Consider the following 22,577-nt stretch of genomic DNA (forward strand, 5'->3'; position numbering starts at 1 on the left):
TTTTGTATTTTATTATATGAAATGTGAAATAATTTGATTTTCTCATCATTGTCATGTGAAATGAAGTTTCATTCCTCCCTGAACACGTGGAATTCCATTATTTTAACATTTTGTGGTTCAGGTAAGGATGTCCTAATCGTCAAATTCGTAAAAATTGAAATATTGTATAATTCAAACAATAAAAAAACAAGAGAAACAGTGAGTGAGTGACATCATCGACTCTCTCATTTGGATGTAATTGGCTCGTTCATATAACTATTTTGTTAAAAATAAGCGAAACTTTTAAATGTCATAACTTTCTTATTTTACATCCGATTTTGATGAAAGTTTTAGCATTGTGCTTGTCTGATTTTTCTCTGTTGATCCAAATAAACATTTTTCTGAGGTGGACTTGACCTTGAAGTTCCTAGGCTATATATTTCTTTGAGGTAGCAATCTGAGGTAAGAATTTTCTGAGGTATCAACAAAGGCAAAATCCATATAGCTCCTGAAATTAAATACAAAGAATATTAATGATAACTTTAAAAAGTCTGATGAACTACAATATCGGTTCTTTTTTTAGTCAGCATATACGATATATATGATGATAAGATGATGATGACGATGATAATGATGACAATGAAGACAAGGTGAAGATGATTATGATGATGATGATGATTACGAGATGAAGATAATGATGAATATGACAATGGTGACGACGACGATGATGATGATGATGAAAATGACAAGAAAAAAAGTATAATGTTAAAAATAATCTAAACAATGTTGTTTACTATCATCGCACAGTAGTTGTTTAAATATTTCAAACAAGTGTTTAGAATCTTAAACAACAAAGTTTAAATTCAAAAATCTGATTCAATCATTTTAACATAGTTGTTTAAACACTTGTTTAGATTGTTTAAGCAACTACTGTGCGATTCACACAGTAAACAGTGTTGTTTAAATCATTTTGAACAGTGCAATATCCATCAGGTAATGTATACTACTACTCAAAAAAAAACAGAGCCTGACAAACAAAAAACGACATGCATTTGCACTCTGAAGATAATTTCAAGCGTGATCCTAGAGGAGGCCAAACGGGTCTCGCTCCCCTTCCTCAATCCGTTTTCTTTCCGTTTTCTTCATTGACATCTTTATTGTTGCAAACATGCTCCGCTCCCCCCCCCCCCCCCCCCCCGATCAATCTTGTATCCGCCTATATAGCAATTATTTTCTTGATATTAATAACAGTTAATTAAATGCTGATAAAAAAACCTTTCTCATATAATGCGTTTCGGGAAATTTCAAATCATCTTTGAATATTCATTACAGTTTACATTCCGAATGCTTGGATCCATTTAGACTCAAAGCCTCCCTCTTCTTTCGCTGACAGCTCTGAACAACGACGAACCCGATATAGAATATTGAGATGAGAATTTCAGCTAAACCAAATGCGACGAAGACCAACTTGTAATCCTGAGTCAAGTCATATATGAGACCTATATTATGGAGGAAGAAATAAAGAATGAGGGAAAAAAGAAATGTGTAAAACAGTATTCCCAGAAAGGAAATGAAATGTTATGATTTACATTGAATTTGTAACAGGTGCGTTAAGGTAATGTATTTCGAAAGGCAAAGTTGTCTTTAAAAAAAGATAGTCATTGAACAAAAGATTGACGGTTTAAAAAAACCTAACAATTATTTTCCGTGAATTGATGACTGTAAAATGATATGAAGGGACTATATTCAAGGATTTTTTTATCATCCTAGAAATGGTATCATTGAAGACAGTGGCGTAACTACGGGGGGCATGGGGGGCACGTGCCCCCCCCCCCCCAATCGGCTGGCCAAAAAAACCGGGGAAAAGGAGAAAAGGGGGAGAAAGGAAAAGAAACGTAGTGGGAAAGAAGAAATGAATGTTCATTATAATGTTATTATTATGTTATAATTGTGTTATGTTATATTACATGAGAAACATTTTTTCACAACTTTATAAAACATAATTTGCTCAGGGCCTATGTCTTTATTGTTACTGGTGCTCGCATTATTTGTTTATCGAGATAGATAGTCCTGTTGTACTAAAACCACCCGTTTAAAAGTCAATATACACCAAATATATTTCCTCGCACTTCATGCTATTATTGTTTTATGTCGTGACATATGCTTATTTTTCTAACGTGATTGCTCAATTTTAAGATCTTAATATGAAATATTGCCTGTCAGTGCTTACGTTCACATTAGTGGATAGTGAGATATGTCTGCTTTTCGTGAATTCCTAAAATCAGTCCTTAAAATGTCTCTTTCCTGGTCTAAATATATATTTTTTTCAGCTCGCGCTTCCCGCTCGCATCATTTAGTTAGTGAAATACTTATGTTCTTAGTGAATTTCTACAAACAAGCCTTAGAATGCCCCTCTACAGGTCTGAATTTCCTAAATTTTTAGCTCGCGCTTCGCGCTCGCATTATTTGATTAGTGAGATGCTATGTTCATCATGATTACAAAGACTACAAGTGCTTCATGTGTTTAGATGTAATTCTAACAAAATCAACAAGCGCTTGGTACTCGCATTAGATGACTATGGTGAGATATGTATACTCTTAATGGATTCCTAAAATACAGTCCTTAAAATGTCCCTGTTTGGGGACAATATATACAAAAATTTCAGCTCGCGCTTCGCGCTCGCACGAAAAAGGTGCATATCATGATGTAAAAAATTTGTTTATAATGTCCCTTTTTAGGTCTGAATACTAAAAATTTTCAGCTCGCGCTCCGCGCTCGCATTATTTGATCAGTGAGATACGTAACCGTTTATGGCACTTTCCTTAAAATGCCTCTATTAGGTCGGTATATTTGTCAAATGTGCACGCTTCGCGCGTTCCATAACAAATAAGTGACTCAAATTTTTTGCTGGTGCCCCCCCCCCCCAATGCTGTGACCCACGGTACGCCACTGATTGAATATCAATGAAATGTAAGTATATATGAATATAATTGATATAATGAAACACATAAATCTATTCACAATAAAGAATTATTTAGTATCCATTCTCCTCCCCTTCAATAAAAAAGAAATCAATACACCGTCTAGTTGGCCGATGCTTATCTGTCATTTCAATCATTGAAGAAAAAAACAAATCGTATTGTGAACAAAACTTGGCATACTTTTAAATGAAAGAATTTGTCTTTTGTACTGGTAAACCAAAATCCTGTTTCCATCAAATAGCGAAGTCATGGGCGTCTGAAAAAAAAAATTATCCAAGCTTTGAACCGTCCGGGATTCTCTCAAAATTGTGTTCGGGTGAAAATTACTGATGAGCATTTACGCCGTCTACGACGAAAATCTGATGAAGCGTGCAACCTTACAAGACAATAAGAGGTTATATCACAGCTGGTAAAATGGAAAGGGGACGTTTTCTTAAGGCATCAAGGAACTCACCTGAACCCATCCCACCCGTGATGGTCCCAATAGCATAGAAGAATACTGCCAAACCTAATCCCATGGTGAAGTCCTCATCCGGCAAGGCATACTTGACCCCGACTGAGATGTAGACGCTGGTGTGGTAGATCAAGACACCAATCAGAAATGCATGAATAGCCTGAAAGACGTAGTGGCTGCTTGCAAGGTCCAGGAAGAAAACAAAAGCGCCGATCAGGGAGGTGGCAGCAGGTAGCTTCAGAGCGACTTGAGGATAGAAGACGAGGAAGATGGATGTACAGATAAGGCCAGTGATGCCGCCGAACCCACCGAGCATGGCAAGATAGGCAGCCTTGGACTGGCTAATGCCCAGTGATTCGGCGTGAGGCACAAGGAACAAGGTCCAACCCATCCACACGACCATCATCAACAGGTTTGGCAACAGGAGGAGAACGAAACTCGGGGTCCTTCGCAGGACAGATAGGTTTGTGATGTCGAAGATGTAGTCGATCCAGGATGTAGTCCTTTGTTTGGTTTTTATATCGTCAGTGTTGCTTTTGGAAGACATGTCGGGGACGCTGTTCACGCCATCTTCCACGGCTTCACTTTTATCAGCGTCGGTGTCAGGCTTCTGGACGCGCATGTATTCTATGTCATTTTCCCCCTTCCATCTCCTTTTCCTCCTTGGTGGCCGGAGAACGAGGGCACAGACGACCAAGTTAAAACTTAATCCTCCGAGAATCAGTATAGTACCGGCCAACCCGTAGATCTCCAGGAGGTTCTCGGTGATCACCGGGGTGATGAAGGCACCAGTGGGGGATCCGATCAGGGAAATGGTGTTGATGACATCAAACTTGGCAGGGAAGTGTTGGTGGAGATTGGTCGTTATGGTTATCACCAAGAATACGTTTCCTAAACCTTAATTGAAGAAAAGAAGAAAAACGTGCAAGAAAAATATCAATTAATGATGATTAAAAACACACTATATAAACTGGTTTGTTTCAGAGTTCAACCTGACACCGTTTGGTGTCCATACAGGACCATTATACCCAAGATGTTAAAATCATACACTAGACTGAGGATAACAATAGATGTAAAACTAACAATCACAATTGGTGTAATAACACCCATGGGTGATAATCTAATACGTATATATTGTTAACAGGCGGTTACATGACAGTTGCTCCGGCGACAATTAATGATTGCGTGAAATTCATCACTTGCCGAGTCATCTATCACAACTAATTGGCAAAACTACCAATGGATGATAGCAACGACCCACTGACTTGAACTTGACCTGTCTTGACTTTTATTTGAGCTTTTTTTAGGATTCTTATTAAAACTACAAGATCCACATCAATATATTGAAGAAAAAAAATTAATGGCTTGCGCACAGTGGCGTAACAGGCGCGGGAGGGCGAGGGGGCAAACCGCCCCCCTCCTCCCGGCGGATTTCACAGAGAAAAGTATATTTCAGGTAGTATTTTAGTTGAAGAAAAAAAGTAATATTCCTGCCAAATATATTCTGTTGATTGTTATAATATTTTCAAACATCGTTTCATAGAAATACATGAATGTCAAATCTATGATTGATGTTACTATTTCTATCATGATATGTCACCACTGAATAAAAAAGTGTAATCTGAAATGTCTGTGTTAAGAAGTAACTAAAAGAGATATGAAATGTTCTTGTCAAGTTTTTATTTTTAATTTGTCTAAAATCTGAAGATTTTGGGGAAAATGGCACCTGAATATTTTTCAGCTCCTGATGATAAACCAATGCGATGAAGTGGGGTGGTATTTTGTTTGATACCAAATCCGCCACGACAGCACAAATATCTCATAAGACACAGCAGACCCCACGATGGCCGGCAAGCGCCAACCTTTCCCCGAATCTCCCGGGTGCATGCAAACTTCCGGCCTCAACCTCACCTCTGCCTCTCTCTCCCTATATGTTCCTTTAATTCAGATTTTCCAATTTCCTTAAATGTAGAGACATCTTGCCTCTACCTAACGCCAGTTTTTTTCTTCCCTTTCTTCTTTAAATTTCCTTTTAATTTCATCTATGGAGTGCGCCGTTTTCCCTCCCTTTGAACATGTTGAAGATTTTACAAGGATTAAAAAATGATTGACTAAACGTTCCTTTCCTTCATCCTTTAATGCTATACCTTCAATATTTTCTTTCATTGTCTACATTGATTCTTTGTGAAAATATGAACTTTGGCAATTGAGTGTGTCAAGGGCACTCTCTTGCTATTGTTATTATTTTTCAATAACAAAGGACCTTTGAATTAAGTTCTTGTGCACAGAAAGATACGCAGAGCTTGTATATTGAACGTGACAATTTCAGTATATTGCAGGTTTATATATTACATGGCCAAAGAATCGGTTTATAGTAGCAAAAAAGATCACGTGGGTCTGGCTCTTTTAATTTTGAAGGTAAATTTTCATACATTTGACTTAGATTGCAAATTTCAAGCAACATTTTTATATGGCCTGTCCATTCTCAAGATAATCAAATAAACATCAGTAATTGTATGTTGAACCTACCTCGCAATTTCGTTTATCTGTAACATATAAACCAAACAGTTATTGTTAGGTTTTTAATGAGTTTCGGCAATAAAAGGAAATAACGAAATTAAAGCAATTTATCTCTAACACCCTTCCATACTTTCCATTTGATCCCATTCAACATGGTCTACAACGTCGGCTAAGCAACTGGTCAAATTATCATTTAACCCATTTACGATTTTGTCTGCATTTCCTTTAAATGTCCACTTGGCTAATACCACTCAATTTACATGATTAGAACTGCTATTACAAAACAAGTTTTCATTTGAGAGAGTAAACAAATAATTTTACACATTTTGTGCACACTTGGGCGTGGACTACGAACGCTTTCACACGAGTGTGATATGAGTCCCCGGTCTTCGTTATTATTATTCTTTTTTATAATTATAAATATTATTTTCATCATTATAATTCTCATTGTAGTCATTATTTCTATCATTATTATTACTATTATTACTATTATAATCATCACCAATATTTTCATTGTCATAATCATTATTATTATCATCAATATTATCATTAGGCTTATCACCATTTATTAACATTATAACTAGAAGTAGTCCGAATTGGCATTAACCAGATAAACTCACCAAGAGTGGCCATGCACACACCAAGAGGAAGGACCCGGGTACAGAAGGCAGCTCCTATCATTCCACTACTGCAGAGAAGTGCACCGAAGACACCCAAATTTCGAGCAGTCACTCGCTTCAAGATGAAAGCCCCTAGTGGTGCTGGAATGCAATAGATTTATAAAGATTTTTGCGATATTTTTTGATAATTTGGTAATGTTTCTTTATTTCATCATTTATTTGCAGTCAAAAACTCAATTGTAGATTTTTTGCACGAAATACAAAAAAATGTATCATTCATTTTCAAATTCATTTTTTTATTTGTAGCGAACTACTTACATATGCAACTCCATCATTTATATTTCTTATCAACTTGAAAGGGTAGTTACGATTCAAAGTAAAACCTTATAAGACTAATAGAACATATTTTCATCTTTTCATGCTTGTGGTGTGCTAACGTGACCAAAAGAGAACAAAACGATTGAATAGCAATTTGTGGATACTATACACATTACATTTCAAGTTACTTTTTGTGAGACTTTTGTAATATTAAGCGATGTTTTTAAGGGGAAAGTGGCTTATCATTCTTCCTGAAATCTATTAACTTCATCCAGGCGGCATGACAAGATAACCTCAATTAATTTTTATAAATCACATGCACCCAATTGTTCTGCTTTATAGCGTCATTGTCATCTTCATATATTTCCGGTGATCAGTTTGTACCTCCATAAATGACTTTTTTCCTGTTATGTCGAGGTTATCTTGTTTTTCAACCGTATAGCAATGCCGACCTTCTATCTCCTTCTTATTATTTTTCTCATTCCTATATTTCCTATCCTTCTTTTTTCTGCTTCTCCCTATTCTTCTTCTTCTTGTTTCCCTTTTCTTCTGTTCCTTCTTCTTTTTCTTCTTCTTTAATTCATCATTACTATTATTATTATTATCATCACACTGTAAAAACTCCAGAGTTGAATTAACACCAGCTCGGAATCTGTATACACCAGAGAAGTGTTAAACAACTCCTGTTTCGTGTTGAACTAACACCAGATAGATATTTATACAACACCAATTAGTATTAAAACATCATCGGTTTGATTCCAAACTGGTGTTGTTTCAACACTTCCCTGGTGTGGACATATAGATTCCGGGCTGGTGTTAAATCAACACCGGAGTTTTTGCAGTGCATCATTATTATTATTATGGTTATTATAATACCAGTATTATTATTATTTGTCTTCTTTATGTTGTTGTAGTTTTTCTTCTTCTTTCTCTTATTACTTTTCCTCTTCTTCTATACCTCTTCCTCTTCCTTCTCCTTTTTTTTCTTCTTCTTTCTCCAATGTGGTCGGAGATCACCGGAAATATTCTGCAGGTCTACAGATGAACAAACAAACCTAAAGAAATTCACATCTTATGCCAGAAAAATTTTGTTTTCTAACATGCACGTCTAAGAACTCAAACAGTGTAGCCGTAATGCACAATGAAATATGAGGATAGACATGACGTATGGGGTACATTTTCTAAAGAGCTAAGAGCGAGTGACGCTAGTGAGCATGTCAATCCAGAACTATTTCGATACAATATTCAGAAAATGTACCATATTTCACACCTTTTGCCTCCCCTTTTCCCTTTTCTTCTTGGTCGTAAAACCTTTGGGGATCTTTGGCCGTGGCCCCACACCCTATCTGCACGCCAGTACACGAAGAATATATTTCGAGCAATATATTTTCAAAAGATACATGGTCATCTACTGCCAACTGCCATGAAATTGGCATTATTGAAAAATAGAGATGAATAGATTCATATCAGTGTTTACATACTAACCCCAGACATAGTTAATGCCCGCATGCCCATGGGCGAATCGGAACGATTCTGTCAGATCATCACATACCTTTATAATGCACACAATTAGTGAAATATAGGGGGCATCTAGAAACTGCACGGACTGAGGGGGCACTGTCATCGCAACTTTGACATCGTTCCCGTTTACAAATTCAAGTACATGCATGTACATTGTAAAAGCCCGTTTTTGTGTTTTATACGAATGGACCATGTACGGACGTACAATCGGTTTTCCAGACAAAAATGTAATACTATACCCCCTTCTTTAATATTTCATTCGACTTCCTTTCTTTACTGCACCATGAGCAGAAAGTAGTCAATGTTGTTGTTTTTATTTTTATCATTTTCATCAATATTCTGATTAATATCGTTACTATTATCATCATCATCATTATTAATATTATCATTATTATCATCATTATCATTATTTATTACTATTAATATCATGATGATGATTATTATTATTCATTACTATTATTATCATGATGATGATGATTATTATTATTTGTATTATCATGATTTTGATATCATGACGACGATGATTATAATTATTTATATCATTATTGCTTTCATTATGATTACTATCCTCATTATTATTTTTATTACTATTATTATTACTATCATCATCATCATCATCATCAACATCATTATTTTTACACTGAATACTCAGTAGGGCGGGTCTATGTACAGTGTGCTACCACCAGCTGAGAGCCACCAGCATAAAATAAATGATACCAGCGGAGAAAGGGATCTTAATGATCACAATATTACTTACCCGCCAGGCACCCCAGTGAATCAGCTACACTACACACCAGTCCAATTACAGCATAGCTCGTCCCCATCAGCTCAACTAGATGTGGTATGAAGATGCTGAACGACTTCAACAGCCCCGTCATAATTGCCCAATGACAGAATTTGCCCGCCAAAACCACGAAGCCCCAATGGCAGGAGTATTCTTCGTGCGATAAACCCATCATGGCTGGCCTAGCTAGCCTCGTAAGGGTAGATCAAGAAATTAACCTCATGAAAATTATATATACTGTAGCTTATCATCGAGACGAATCTAACTGCAATCTGATCTATCGATCTGCTAAATAGCTCTGATAGTATTATTCTGAACGTACATGTGATACGTGCTGTGTATAATAATACGCATGGAAGAGATTCATTGTATACGACATCGAGCCTTGCTGTATTATATTAAAGTGTATTATTGTCAAGTTCGATTATTATACATATAGAGGTCAATAATATACATCTCTATGTTATTATCTTAACTCGTGTGGCTGCGATGCGCGAGCACTGTGATGATTACGGTCGTACGTTGCCTCGATCTCTCTTCGTTTCTCCCAGGAGTTGTTGTTGTTTATCTGAAGAATGTATAAGCTGAATATTCTATAGGTTGACTCGTGCATTACGTTACCTTCAAGTCAACATTATTTAGACATTATGTAACGATCTCTTCATTTATTTCTTGGTAACTTAATTCTTGTCTGAGTTGCTGGCACTTGCTGTCTATACTGATCTAGCATGTCTAGGAGCGGATTAAAGTAACATTGTCAATGCGTTACAAAATTGCACGAAATCCTTGCTCGCAATCTATTGCGTTTGATAAGATTTGAAAAAGGTGTAAGAGTAGTGTTTCATGCATGGTCCTAAATTTTACCCTTTTTTTCTCCATTCTTCAACGCACAGTTCACGTCCACAATTTGACATTTAACATTTTGATAATACGGTGATGATATCAATCGTAATTATGGGATCAAAGGAATAAAATTCAAATTACTAGCATGTGCTACCATCCCAGCGATCTTCACTTATTAAATTTTGTTGAGAGGCAACCAGAAGCAAAGGTTTCAATACACTATTGTGTAGGGAGGCTCGGGGGGGGGGGCAAAAAAACAAAGAGAGAAGTGTGAAATATGATATATTTTTAACATAATGTAAAGATCTTGCATGAAATTGAATTTTGAAAAATGTAGAAAGTTTTGCTCTCTCGCTTCAGTGTCGAAATAACTCTGTATAAACATATTACTCGATATGCCAAAACATCCACTATAGGTGCTTTATTTAGCAAATTGAAGCAACAACGCTTTTATCATACATAAGCATAATTGATTCTTTTTTTTTAAATCAAATTGTATCCTGCGCCCACGCATTCGGCGATTGAGATCTGACCGGTCCAGAGAACAGCAAAAAAAAATACCAGGCTTAAACCTTCTCACAAAATATATTGTATCTGACTGACAGCTCAAAATATATCTGCTGCCAATAATCATGCACCCCTGACTGCATTCCAATGATAATCCGAAAAAAAAGTATTAGCGTGGTGTTTATGCACGAAAGCGTCATGTATACAGAATAAATTCAATTCACCTTCTGCTCGTTTCAGTTCAGTAAAGATCAGTGGTTGATTTGATTCCATGATACAATGGAACCACGGAGCAGAGAAGAATCATAATATATTTTTTCTGTTCCTCAACGCGTATTACACGTCCACAATTTTATATTAATTGAAAGGACAAGTCAACACCACAAAAAAGTTGATTTGAATAAAATAAGAAAAATCCAACAAGCACAACAAGCATAGTAAGGGAAATCATCGACTGTCTCAATCAGGGTGACCAGATTTCACAAAATGAAATACGGGACAATCGACTAAATAAGATCAACAAAGAATTAAGGCTACACAGTGTTAGACTTGTGAACAAAAATGTAAAGAATTGGAAGGGAGGGTGAACGAAAGAATGAAGGAGAGAAAGAACAGACGAAAGAAAATAGATGATTTGAGAAGAAAGAAAAAAATGAAGGGGAAATGAAGGGAAAAAATTTAAAAAATGAAAAGGAAGTTAGAATAAAAGAAGGATGAAAGAAAGAATAAAAAAAGTTTCCATCATTCTTTGAATTGAATACAAAAAGAAAAGAAGATAAGTTAAATAAATGTGTGAATTCAAAGACAAAATAAAGGAGAGAAAAACAGTAAGAAAAAAGGAGGAAAGAAAAATAAAGGAAAGTCATGCATGTTTCCTTCATTCTTTGAAAATAAGAAACCAAGAAAAATGTAAAACAGGAAGGAAGGAAGGGAGGGAAAGACAGACAGAAAGAAAGAATACGGAAAATAAGGGAAAAGAATAAACGAAAAATAAAATAAAGAATGAAAGAAATGAGGAAAGAGAGTGAAGAAAGAAAGAAGGGAGGAGAGAATGAAAAAAAAAGAAAATAACGGAAGGAGAGAAAGAACGAAAAGAAAAAGGAGAGAGAGGGAGAAGAAAGCAAAGAAAAGTTTAAGGAAAAAATAAGGAAATAAAAAAAAAATGAAATTTAATAAAGAAGGCAGGTAAAAAAAAGAAGGGTAGAAAGAAAAAATGGACAGAGAGAGAGAAAAAGGATCAGGAAATAAAGATAGATGGAACAAAAAGGGCAAGCAGGAAGGATAGAAGAATGAAGATAGAAGGATAGAAAAGATCAAACAAAAACAATCCAATCACCTAACAAAAATCATATTATTTGGTGTTTCTTAGTATATTGAAAAAAAAATATAAAAAAATGTTTCAGAAATGAATAAAATTTCGAAGTGAGGCATTGTCAACTTAACAATTTGATGACATCGCAGCATGATACACAACGAAGGCTGAAACAATAGATCTAGTTATGAAGACTCCCCGGGGGGGCCACTTCCATTCACGAGTGGATACCATGCGCGACCATGGGGTCTCGAAAAGCACCCTAAACACGTCAGTAATTTCCATATTCTGAAAATGCACCCCTTAACAAGTATTGGCGCGTGAAACCCTACCCTTAACAAGTATTGGAAACAAAACGATACTCTTGGCAAATATTCCATGAAATGAACCCCTAAACAAGTACAGGAATGTTTTATTGTTACGGGTCCTTCGGTCGTCGGCTTTACCTTATTTGGTTTAGTATGACCCCAGCTTCTACACCTCGCGCAAATGGACTCTAAACACGAAGTGTTGGGGCAAAAAGGACATCCTTTATAAAACATTTTAATTTTGTTTTATCATCCCCGCAAATTCGACCCTAAACACGTAATTCTCCTAGCGAAATAGATACCCTTTTTTCATTATTTTTGTGTTTTTGACACCCTTATCACGTTACGTACGTAACGTGCCCTATCGTGAAAAAGACATCCTTTTTACGTGTTTTTTGGGTCGCGCATGGTATCCACTCGTCAATGTAAGTGCCCCCCCCCCCCCCGGGATTAAACAAAATAATCATAAGATTTCAATACCCACAACGCCTTTCCTCGGTAAATCTATATCTCACACGGTAAATCTGTATTTCATGAGTGCAATTAATAGCAAAACGAGAGCTTTACAGGGGAGGGGGGACCCGAGGAGGAATCCCTTTCGCTTAGCCTGGCGGAAATCATCGGATATCGATGGATGAGCGCCACCTCCACACGGGCCTCCCCACTCAACTCAACCAACCAACCAACAGTAATCCAGTAAGACCAGTGTACGAGGACCAGTTCGGCCAGCTCGAGGACCAGTCAGACCATAAGAAAATTCAAGTAAAGACAAGCTTAAATTGGATACCAGCATGACCAGTATGAAGACCAGTGAGACCAGTAACAACCACCAGAAACAAGACCAGTATAAAATTCCAGTAATTCAAGACCAGTTTAATTTTAACTGGACCAGTGAAAATTTCAACTGGACCAGTCGGACCAGTAAAACGATGTTCCAATTTCCAGAGTTACCAGTTAAAATTCTACTTGTCTAACTGGTCCAGTGGAACTGGTTTTTCCTTCTGGGGCTTAAGTGCATACTTTCTGTTTCCACATCTTACATCCACATTACATAAGACCCCAATCTACATGTGTATATATATAAATATACCCCAGTCCCGTGCCTCCCTCGCGAAGCGGGCCGGAGCTCCCTGGGTTAATGTTTAGGGTGCTTTTCGAGACCCCATGGTCGCGCATGGTATCCACTTGTCAATGGAAGTGCCCCCCCCCCCGAAGGAAAAACCAGTTTCACTGCACCAGTTAGACCAGTAGAATTTTTAATTGGTAACTCTGGAAATTGGAACATCGGTTTACTGGTCTAACTGGTCATACTGGTCCAGTTAAATTGTACTAGTCCAGTCAAAAAAATTAAACTGGTCTTATTGGTCTTCATACTGGTATCTAATTCAAACTGGTCTTTACTGGTAGTCTCTTCTGCTCTGGCTGGTCCTCAATCTTGTCAAACTGGTCCTCGTATTGGTCTTACTGGATCAATTTATTACATGCATTTGGTTTGTTTTATACCATTAAATATGATGGAAAAGATGGATAGCAATTTTCTGCTGTTATTTTAAATGTGATGTATGGAATTACACATTTTCATTGTGAATTAGTTCACACACTTATTTAGAAAGAGTGCAGTATTGCAAGGATATTCTATTCTAAATCCTGATTTTTCTTTTAAAAATAGGAAATATGCAAATAGGGTAAACCACATGATCAGCATCATCAGAATTACTGTACTGGTCTTGACCAGTTCAATTCACACACTAAATTACTTTAGACCATTTGGCTTTATGAGAGGAATATATCTTGCTTTGATATTAATCATAATTAAAGGAAATAATTATTTTAATGATAATGTTAATACTTGATAATTATGATAATAATATATTTTTATTATTATTATTATAATTACAATATCACAGTAATAAAATGATAAAAACAATGATAATAATAAGAAGAATGGTGATAACAATGATAAATGATAGCGATAATAACTTTCTCTGAATTGCAAGATTCATTTTCCATACTTAGTCAAATGATCTGACTAAGTCATTATTTTTTGGACCAGTAACACCAGTTTGGTATTTCTACTTTGCTTCAACTGGAATGCAATTGTTTGAACTGGTCTCCAGTTGATTTTTACTGGTCCAGTAAGTAATCAACTGGTACAGTAAACATATACTGGAAACCATTAAAAATCTCCTGAAAACCATTTATTGGACCAGTAACACCAGTTTGATTAAAAAAAATAACTGGTATTACTACTTTGTTTCAACTGGAATGGAACTGTTGGAACTGCTCTCCAGTTGATTTTTACTGGTCCATTTAAAATCAACTGGCCCAGTAAAAATATACTGGAAACCAGTAAAATTCTACTGGAAACCCGTAAAAAAATAATTGTTACTGGTCTTACCGTGATTTTTCATTATTGGCCCCCGGGTAGAATCCATTTTTTTACATACCGGGGAGCGTTTCATCAACATTTTCGTCCGACAAGTTGTCAGGTCTGACAACTTGCATTGATAATTATTGGCTTTGAGTCACTGTTATCATAGTAACTGTCTGATAAAACAGTATTTGTCGGCCAACGTCTGACAAATCCTTTCATAAAACGCTTCCCTGATTTCTTTTTTCTTTTTGTTATTTCGCCGACATCGTACGATAGCTAGTTGCCGAAGCTAGCTGCGCTGAGAGGAAGAAGGCTGCCAAGTAACAAAAGTCATCCATCGAACTCAAGTTATAACGTTAGAGATGTTTTAACAATTTCTTTCTATGAAAAATGTGTGGCTCAGTATCCCGTCTTCAGCTTACCCTAGCTATTATAAAACCTGATGTTGTAGCACATCCTTACAAATTTGGGGTGAGTAAAGTTTCTGCTCATTTTGGACGTGGACTGGTCTTCAGCAGCGCCACCCGCAACCGGATTCGGAAAATTAAAGGAGCGCGAGAGTTAAGGGGAGAATTGCCTTGGGTTTCGCGCTGGAATACCGGTAACATGGGATGGGGGGGGGGGGGAGTAGCCAGGAGGCTTCTAGAGAGTAAAAATCATTTACTAACGTAAGGTTACTCTCAACGAAGCCAGGTATCCCTATCCATTCACGTAGCCTGTTTTTTTTTCTTCAAAGAAACACATAAATCATCTTCGCGCGGCCGATTGGGGAAAAATATCAGTACTAAATATAGATCTAGGCTAGTCTTGAGGACGCAATGATGATGATTTTTTTTAGATGTCATATATACTTCATCATTGACGTCTTGACACTCTCTCCATAGACTCTTCAGCGAACGACCAAAACAAAGATGGATTCCCCCAAAAAATCCATCTTTTTAAACCGAAGTTACTCGAAGTTTGTTAATTTTATTAATTCTTACACCTTCCTACGACTAATGCGTAGGAAGGTTTTAAATATTACTTTAAAAAATGTAAAAAAATGAAGATTTCTTACCTAACTGATGCCGCGTAGACCCCTAGTTCCACATGTAAACAACGGAAATACAATAGCGTTGACCCTTGAACCGCTTATGTATGACGTACTTCCGGAAAGCAATGCCGGCTTAACGAACAATTTAGAGATAAAAAATCTTATTTAACAAATATCAAAATTTATTTTGTGATCATAAATAATTCATATTAATATATATAAATTATTTATGATCACAAAATAAATTTTGATATTTGTTAAATAAGATTTTTTATCTCTAAATTGTTCGTTAAGCCGGCATTGCTTTCCGGAAGTACGTCATACATAAGCGGTTCAAGGGTCGACGCTATTGTATTTCCGTTGTTTACATGTGGAACGAGGGGTCTACGCGGCATCAGTTAGGTAAGAAATCTTCATTTTTTTTACATTTTTTAAAGTAATATTTAAAACCTTCCTACGCATTAGGCGTAGGAAGGTGTAAGAATTAATAAAATTAACAAACTTCGAGTAACTTCGGTTTAAAAAGATGGATTTTTGGGGGGAATCCATCTTTGTTTTGGTCGTTCGCTGAAGAGTCTATGGAGAGAGTGTCAAGACGTCAATGATGAAGTATATATGACATCTAAAAAAAATCATCATCATTGCGTCCTCAAGACTAGATCTAGGCCCCCCCCTATGGGTGAAAAAAAATTCGTCCCCCCTTTAGCGAAAGGTGGATCCACCCCTTCCTCCTATTTATTTCTCTCCTTCCAAGTTCCATCCATCTCTCCATTCTTCAAGGAGCCGCGGAATAGTTTTGAAAGTGGGGCTAAACATGAAAAATGTTTATTTTTTTGTATTTCTACCAATAAAATTATTAACGAAATAATGCGGTACAAAAATCAATGTCATATTTCTTCCTGTATTAAAGTACTTGAAAAAAAAATGGAAGGGGGGGTGGCAATACCGCCACTGCTAGTAATATGATTACCGGGTATACCATCCGTTACTATAAAGATGTTTTGAAGAAAAAATGTTGAAAATTTTGAGATAATCATGAGGACTGTCCGAGGAGAAATCTTTTAAAGAGTGGTTGCTGGCTTTGAAAAAAAAGACAAAAGAAAGAGGTTATCTCTCTAAAGATGAGTTGATTGTGGTCGAATATCATACTAAACTGATTTCCAGGGGTGCTGCCTCTGGTTCAGAGGCGGCGATCCTGGGGATAGGCGGGGGGCTCAATGCCCCCATTTTTAAAATCACTAAAAAGTGCCCCTTTTCTGTTACCCCACTTTCAACTTCCCTCCACTCCCCCTGCTGTATGTGTACAAAAAACACACCACCAGCAAAAAAAAAAATCTTGGGGGTCACAACCCAAGCACCCCACTTCCCAGGGCCATATACAAGGATTCAATTTTATTAATTTTAAAGAAAGCGTGAGACATCATTTGTTGAAAATAAAAAAAATTAAAGAGACCTATTAAGGACTGCATGTGGTCCTACCAGTACGCTAGATCTGCACACAAAACTACTTCCCAGGGCCATATACAAGGATTCAATTTTATTAATTTTAAAGAAAGCGTGAGACATCATTTGTTGAAAATAAAAAAAATTAAAGAGACCTATTAATGACTGCATGTGGTCCTACCAGTACGCTAGATCTGCGCACAAAACTACTTTCATATGACACGCAAAAGGGATAGATCTTAGTGGAAAAGTGAGATAAAGCAAACAGGTTTTAGAAACTGCCTTCGTTGGCGTTCAATAATATGGGTGGTATGATAAAAATTCTGCTAGCTTATTCGTACTATTATTTCTGGCCATTGTACCGTACTTAGATCTATATTTCAATTTGGAAACATTTCTTTGTTTTCTTATTTATGATACAAATCGAGCGAGGCAAGCAAAATGATATTGGGCAGAGTTCCAAGTCTTCATGCCCCAGACTGAATATATTTTGACATCAACTTACTCTAAAAACAAGTGTTAATGTTTTATTTTGTATTATTCATTCTTTAAGTATAAGGTAAAATTAGAAGTCTCGGAGTGTCAGTTAATGCTGCAAAAGAAGTATAAGGCCTACTCTTTTGCAGCACTATCCAGCTACCGCGGCGAGGATGCCCTCCGAGAAGGTAGCCAAGTACATGTACATGTAATTCAGGTGTTTTTGCGTAGGTAGGATAGATTAACATTTGGAATAACTGACCAGAAAGAAAGTTAATTTTTTTTTTCTTTCTTTAATGCAGACAATAAAGCAGATAATTCTTCAGAATGGGTTTCTTGTTGTTTGCTCGAAGAGGTTGCAGTGGTCAAAATCAGATGCAGCAAGATTCTATGCCGAACATGAAGGTATGTATGTGTAAGGCAGAGTACTTTAATACTCTTATTGCTTCAAAATAGTGGACTCATGAATAAAATAACGTAGTTAACCATGGGAACAGGCATTAATTTGGAGCACTGACAAAAGCGTGCATCCGTATTGGACTCTACTCAGTACACGTGGTAAATCAAGCATAATTTACATACAGGAAATTTGCATAAACCATGGGTTCAACTGGTGGTTTTCAAAACCACCATTGTGAATTCAGGCCTTAGGGACTACCAATATTAAGAGGTTACTACATGTATTACTACAGATATTATTTGAGAGCTTTTCTCTTATAACCAAAAAAAAATGCTAATCAAATTTGTTAAGCAAAATTTGTCCTTGTTAACTACCATTGACGATTTTCATAGTATTAAAATTAGTAGGTATTAATATTAAAGCCCCACGTACAATGTAAATCTGACTGTGCTGTGCTCAGTCAGTAAAAGAAATCATTTATTTAACAGAAGGATGTCTCTTTCTAGCAGTAGCCAATTTCATTAGCCCTTTGTCAGATCCAAAAGTGTAAGCCTCCTATTAACACCTTGTACATTATTTTCTATAGGGGATTTATTAAAGTATGGATTGATTTGCCATAATAATAATAATGATAATTGTGATATCTTGTTGAGCACGCACATCATCCATAGATGCTAATGGCGCTATCTCAGCAACAGCACCTTTGGATATAAAAACAACAAATATAAACAAATGAAAAAGAGATCTTAACAAGTACAGCTGATTACATAATTTAAAAAAGGAAGTTTTGTATCACACACCGGAATTCCTAGCTAAATCCTCATGCGGGCTAATAAAGAGCCCCTTTGGGCCTTAAATTTGCATGGGGCCCAATGTAGACTGTAGATTTGCCATAATAATAATAATGATAATTGTGATATCTTGTTGAGCACGCACATCATCCATAGATGCTAATGGTGCTATCTCAGCAACAGCACCTTTGGATATAAAAACAACAACAAATATAAACAAATGAAAAAGAGATCTTAACAAGTACAGCTGATTACATAATTTAAAAAAGGAAGTTTTGTATCACACACCGGAATTCCTAGCTAAATCCTCATGGGGGCTAATAAAGAGCCCCTTTGGGCCTTAAATTTGCATAGGGCCCAATGTAGACTGTAGTGCAATGTAGCACAATATGCTGAACTCAAAAAGTAGCCCAGGAAAACAAAAATCGACCTGCCAGGTGCCCTTCTTGCAGCATTCTTTATGTACATGTAGTACACACTGATCTGTATAAAATTGACTAATTTGTCACTTTCTACTTTTGTCAGGTCGATTCTTCTACAATCGTCTTGTTGGCTTTATGACGAGTGGTCCTATGTGTGCTCAGGTTTTGGCAGGAGACAATGCAATAGAAAGATGGCGGAAATTGATGGGACCTACAAAAACATTCAGGTAGTTTAAACTTTGACCCACACAAAGTTCTGTATAGAATGTCTTTGGAAACTTCAAAGACCACATACAGATAATGTGCCAAAGTCGGCATTAGCAGTATACGTTGAATCTGATGAGCCTGCAAATTTTGTTAACTGTATCTTAACTATTAAACAGGTCTAATATCTTTAATAAAGACAGTAGGTTTTCACAGATTTTCCAGCTGTGGTACTGGTAGTACATGCACTAGAATTTTTAAATATGAAAAAGGAAGAACATGAGGAAAAAACGATGCTGAAAGAAATTTGAGAAGCATGTGTTCATGAGACAATTTGAATCTCTTCAACAGGAGTTTGATGTTTTATCCTAACGACCTTTAACCTTTTGGGTCCTGTCTTTATTCTACTGTACCTATAAATCACAATGACATGATCTATGTGGCCAATTCAAAATACCAAAGTATGTTTTTACTTAATAACCACTTTCTGTCTCGCCTGCATAATGTAGCAGAGTGAAACTATAGGCGCTGCTTTTCTGATGGTATCTTTATATGATTTGTGTTTTTGTGAATAATTATATTCAAGTAGTTATCAAAGTCAGCACTGCTGCTATATTGAATTGTGTGATGCAGATGAGACTGCCAGATGCGCTCCACTTGTTAGATTTCTTTTTATTCCTTTCAAACTTTCATATCCCCCTATTTTCTTATTTCTTTACAAATGTCTACCAGTATATGGAATGGATTCCCCTATAAATTTGTATATGGGAATGTTGTGTTTGACAAATGAAGTTTGTTTGATCTGAATCAAGTGATTTATACTGATCAATACAGGATAAAATGCATTTGGAAATAGCGCCATCTGAAGACTAAATTCTGCTCATGGATGTTTATTAGAGTTGGTGTAGGAATAAGGAAGGAAATTTGTACTGAACATGTTTCCTTGAAGACTTTGATTCTACTCTAAATGAAGTACAATTAAATGTTCTGATTGAAAATACACTCCTTTAAGTTTATTAGCATTTTCATGTCATGAGTTCAGAAAACAAACTCTAATTAGTCTTGTGTGTGTTGCATGTTCACTGAAAACTATTAAGAATTAAATTATATTTTCATTTTGAATATTCCTAGGTTTTCTTTAAATAGGCCTTGAAATCAATTACAAAAATCATGAATATGTGCTTGATTAAAACAATCCAAGACTTCAGGAAAAAGGACACTATGAAATATAAATAATTCGAAAATTGTGAATGAAGCAATATTTTTGATAGAAATTCTTCAAATGACAATTTTTTTCATTAAATTGGTACAGTTTATGAATATGTTTGATGAGGGGAAAAAATGTCATTTGATATACAGGTATGTACATGTAGTGAAGTTTACCCAGAAATCTTCATGTTTGTTTTCTTATCATTTGCAATTACGGTATACAATTTCAATAAGATTCTAATTATTATAATTTTTTTTTATCCATAACAGAGCGAAACACCTTGAACCAAACTCTATCCGTGGAGAGCATGGCTTAACAGACACAAGGAATGCAGCTCATGGCTCAGGTATGCATTCATGTAGAAGGAAACAAGGAGAGGTTGGGATAGAGAGAGGGGGAGTGAGAGAGATTAAAAGGGCAAGGGGGAGGGGAAGGAAATATCACTTATTAAAGGTAACCCAAATGAGAATTAGCAAATAAAGGTTTTTGATGCATCCACTCACCGTATATATGCTGACCAGAGGCATTCTGATTTTTTTGCGTGTCATTGTCATCACGTATTTGTTCTTGTGATAAGTGGGGGGTGAGAGAATTGATATCCATCAAGATTAAAACCAATATTTGTAGCTATTACATAGAATAAGAACTTGCTAAAAACTACAGAAATTGATAATGGAGATGAAATTGAAAGACACAAGATGAAACAACAGCATATTATTACCTTTGCCAAGAAAGAAAAAAAAGAATTGTGTGGATATACACCATACCCTGAATTGTGCTGATCATTAATGCTTTTTCATGTGCTGATATTGTGTATAAATATTCTTCCTATAATGAACAATGAATATCCAATTTTAAGTAGGTATAATTTCTATGTGATTTTTTTTTACAGATTCCCCTGAGACTGCTGCGAAGGAAATCAACTTTTTCTTCCCAGAATTCAATATCGCCCAATGGTATGAGCGGGATGAACCATTATTCAGAGGAGGGGAGATTGACTTTTGTACAGATAGAGGGATCCATATACCAAATCCAAGCTTCATGTATTCAGAAAGATGACACATGTTAAAATGACATTTATTAATTTATACAACTGTATGAGGGTAGATATTCAGAAAGCAGAAAAGAGTCATGTTGAAATCTTTAAATTATTTGAGTGTGTTTACTCTTGCTCAATAAAGAAGCTGTGCTTCTGATCGTACATGTATGAGAATCTCACCACCCAGCCCGAAAAACCAAAACAAGTCACAAAGTTGTATCAGTTCGGGAAACAGTGCAACATTCCTTGATCATCCATTGATTTGTTGTCATAAATGCTGAAGGATCGCATGCACAAAAATGTAAGAGCAGCATCGTGCGAACAGCCATAACCGAAGTTTAGTTTGGTAAAGTTTGGTTTTCATGTGGTGCGCAAACTGTTTGTGATGGATTCAAATCCCCCCCCCACCCCTCCACAAATGGCAAAGACACACTTTGCTTATAATGCTCTAATAGCATACTGAATATACTCGGGGTCTTAGTAGCATATGACAAACTGCTCGCCAAGTTACATGTAGGTGACTGTATTCAAATTGTATGGTGAATTCAAACGCTTCTCTTTTATCTCCCAAGTTTTCAATGCCCAACTATACAGTGGCTCATTTATCATTAAAAATAAATTCCAGTTCTGGTAACGATCTCAAAATGACTTTAAACAGAATCTAATATGACCACCCAAGTGTCTGTTTGTATGATTAAAAAATATGTGCCAAAGGATTCTGGAAGAAATTGTGTAATTGCTGAGAAATAAGCAAAGTAAGCGCGGATTCGGTCACTTCCGTCGGGTCTTTATTCCAGCAATAACAATACACTGTCCCACGTGTGCCTATCTGCGTTGATGATCTTCAGTGTGAACATTTTTCATCGTAGATTTCACAAAGTTCAGTTTATGTAACTGTACCAGATCTAGATCCTCGATGATATACTGACAATTAAGCCTGGTTTTACAGACTTTCTCATGAAATCAGTGTTTACTGCAACTACTGGCATTTCTCTTTAAAGCAAAAATGGTATTCCGGAGAATGAATGATTTTGTA

At 36.3% G+C, this 22,577-nt stretch overlaps 2 protein-coding genes across 2 annotated transcripts; one reads left to right on the plus strand and one right to left on the minus strand.

Annotated features, from left to right (window-relative positions):
• Positions 1-1,176: 1,176 nt before the first annotated feature.
• On the minus strand, positions 1,177-9,836 carry LOC121431413 (monocarboxylate transporter 2-like). Its single transcript, XM_041628978.1, has 4 exons — positions 9,152-9,836; positions 6,556-6,696; positions 3,416-4,312; positions 1,177-1,478 (listed from the first exon to the last, which is right to left on the minus strand). The coding sequence occupies exons 1-4, from the start codon at positions 9,351-9,353 to the stop codon at positions 1,306-1,308; spliced, it is 1,413 nt and encodes a 470-aa protein (XP_041484912.1). The 5' UTR covers positions 9,354-9,836; the 3' UTR covers positions 1,177-1,305.
• Positions 9,837-14,800: 4,964 nt separating this feature from the next.
• On the plus strand, positions 14,801-22,146 carry LOC121431269 (nucleoside diphosphate kinase 6-like). Its single transcript, XM_041628779.1, has 5 exons — positions 14,801-14,993; positions 17,778-17,880; positions 19,192-19,315; positions 20,772-20,848; positions 21,395-22,146. Exons 1-5 carry the CDS (start codon positions 14,913-14,915, stop codon positions 21,559-21,561), a joined length of 552 nt encoding a protein of 183 aa, XP_041484713.1. The 5' UTR covers positions 14,801-14,912; the 3' UTR covers positions 21,562-22,146.
• Positions 22,147-22,577: the final 431 nt, after the last annotated feature.

Source organism: Lytechinus variegatus, chromosome 17 (genome assembly GCF_018143015.1).
Source record: "Lytechinus variegatus isolate NC3 chromosome 17, Lvar_3.0, whole genome shotgun sequence".
Classification (NCBI taxonomy): domain Eukaryota; kingdom Metazoa; phylum Echinodermata; class Echinoidea; order Temnopleuroida; family Toxopneustidae; genus Lytechinus; species Lytechinus variegatus.

Coding starts and splice junctions, on each gene's coding strand:
- LOC121431413 (XM_041628978.1), bottom strand. CDS start 9,353: ATGATGGGTTTATCGCACGAAGAATACTCCTGCCATTGGGGCTTCGTG. Junction 6,697..9,151: donor TTCACTGGGGTGCCTGGCGG/GTAAGTAATATT, acceptor ATTGCATTCCAG/CACCACTAGGGGCTTTCATC. Junction 1,479..3,415: donor CACGGGTGGGATGGGTTCAG/GTGAGTTCCTTG, acceptor TCCATAATATAG/GTCTCATATATGACTTGACT.
- LOC121431269 (XM_041628779.1), top strand. CDS start 14,913: ATGTGTGGCTCAGTATCCCGTCTTCAGCTTACCCTAGCTATTATAAAA. Junction 14,994..17,777: donor CACATCCTTACAAATTTGGG/GTGAGTAAAGTT, acceptor TCTTTAATGCAG/ACAATAAAGCAGATAATTCT. Junction 20,849..21,394: donor GAATGCAGCTCATGGCTCAG/GTATGCATTCAT, acceptor TTTTTTTTACAG/ATTCCCCTGAGACTGCTGCG.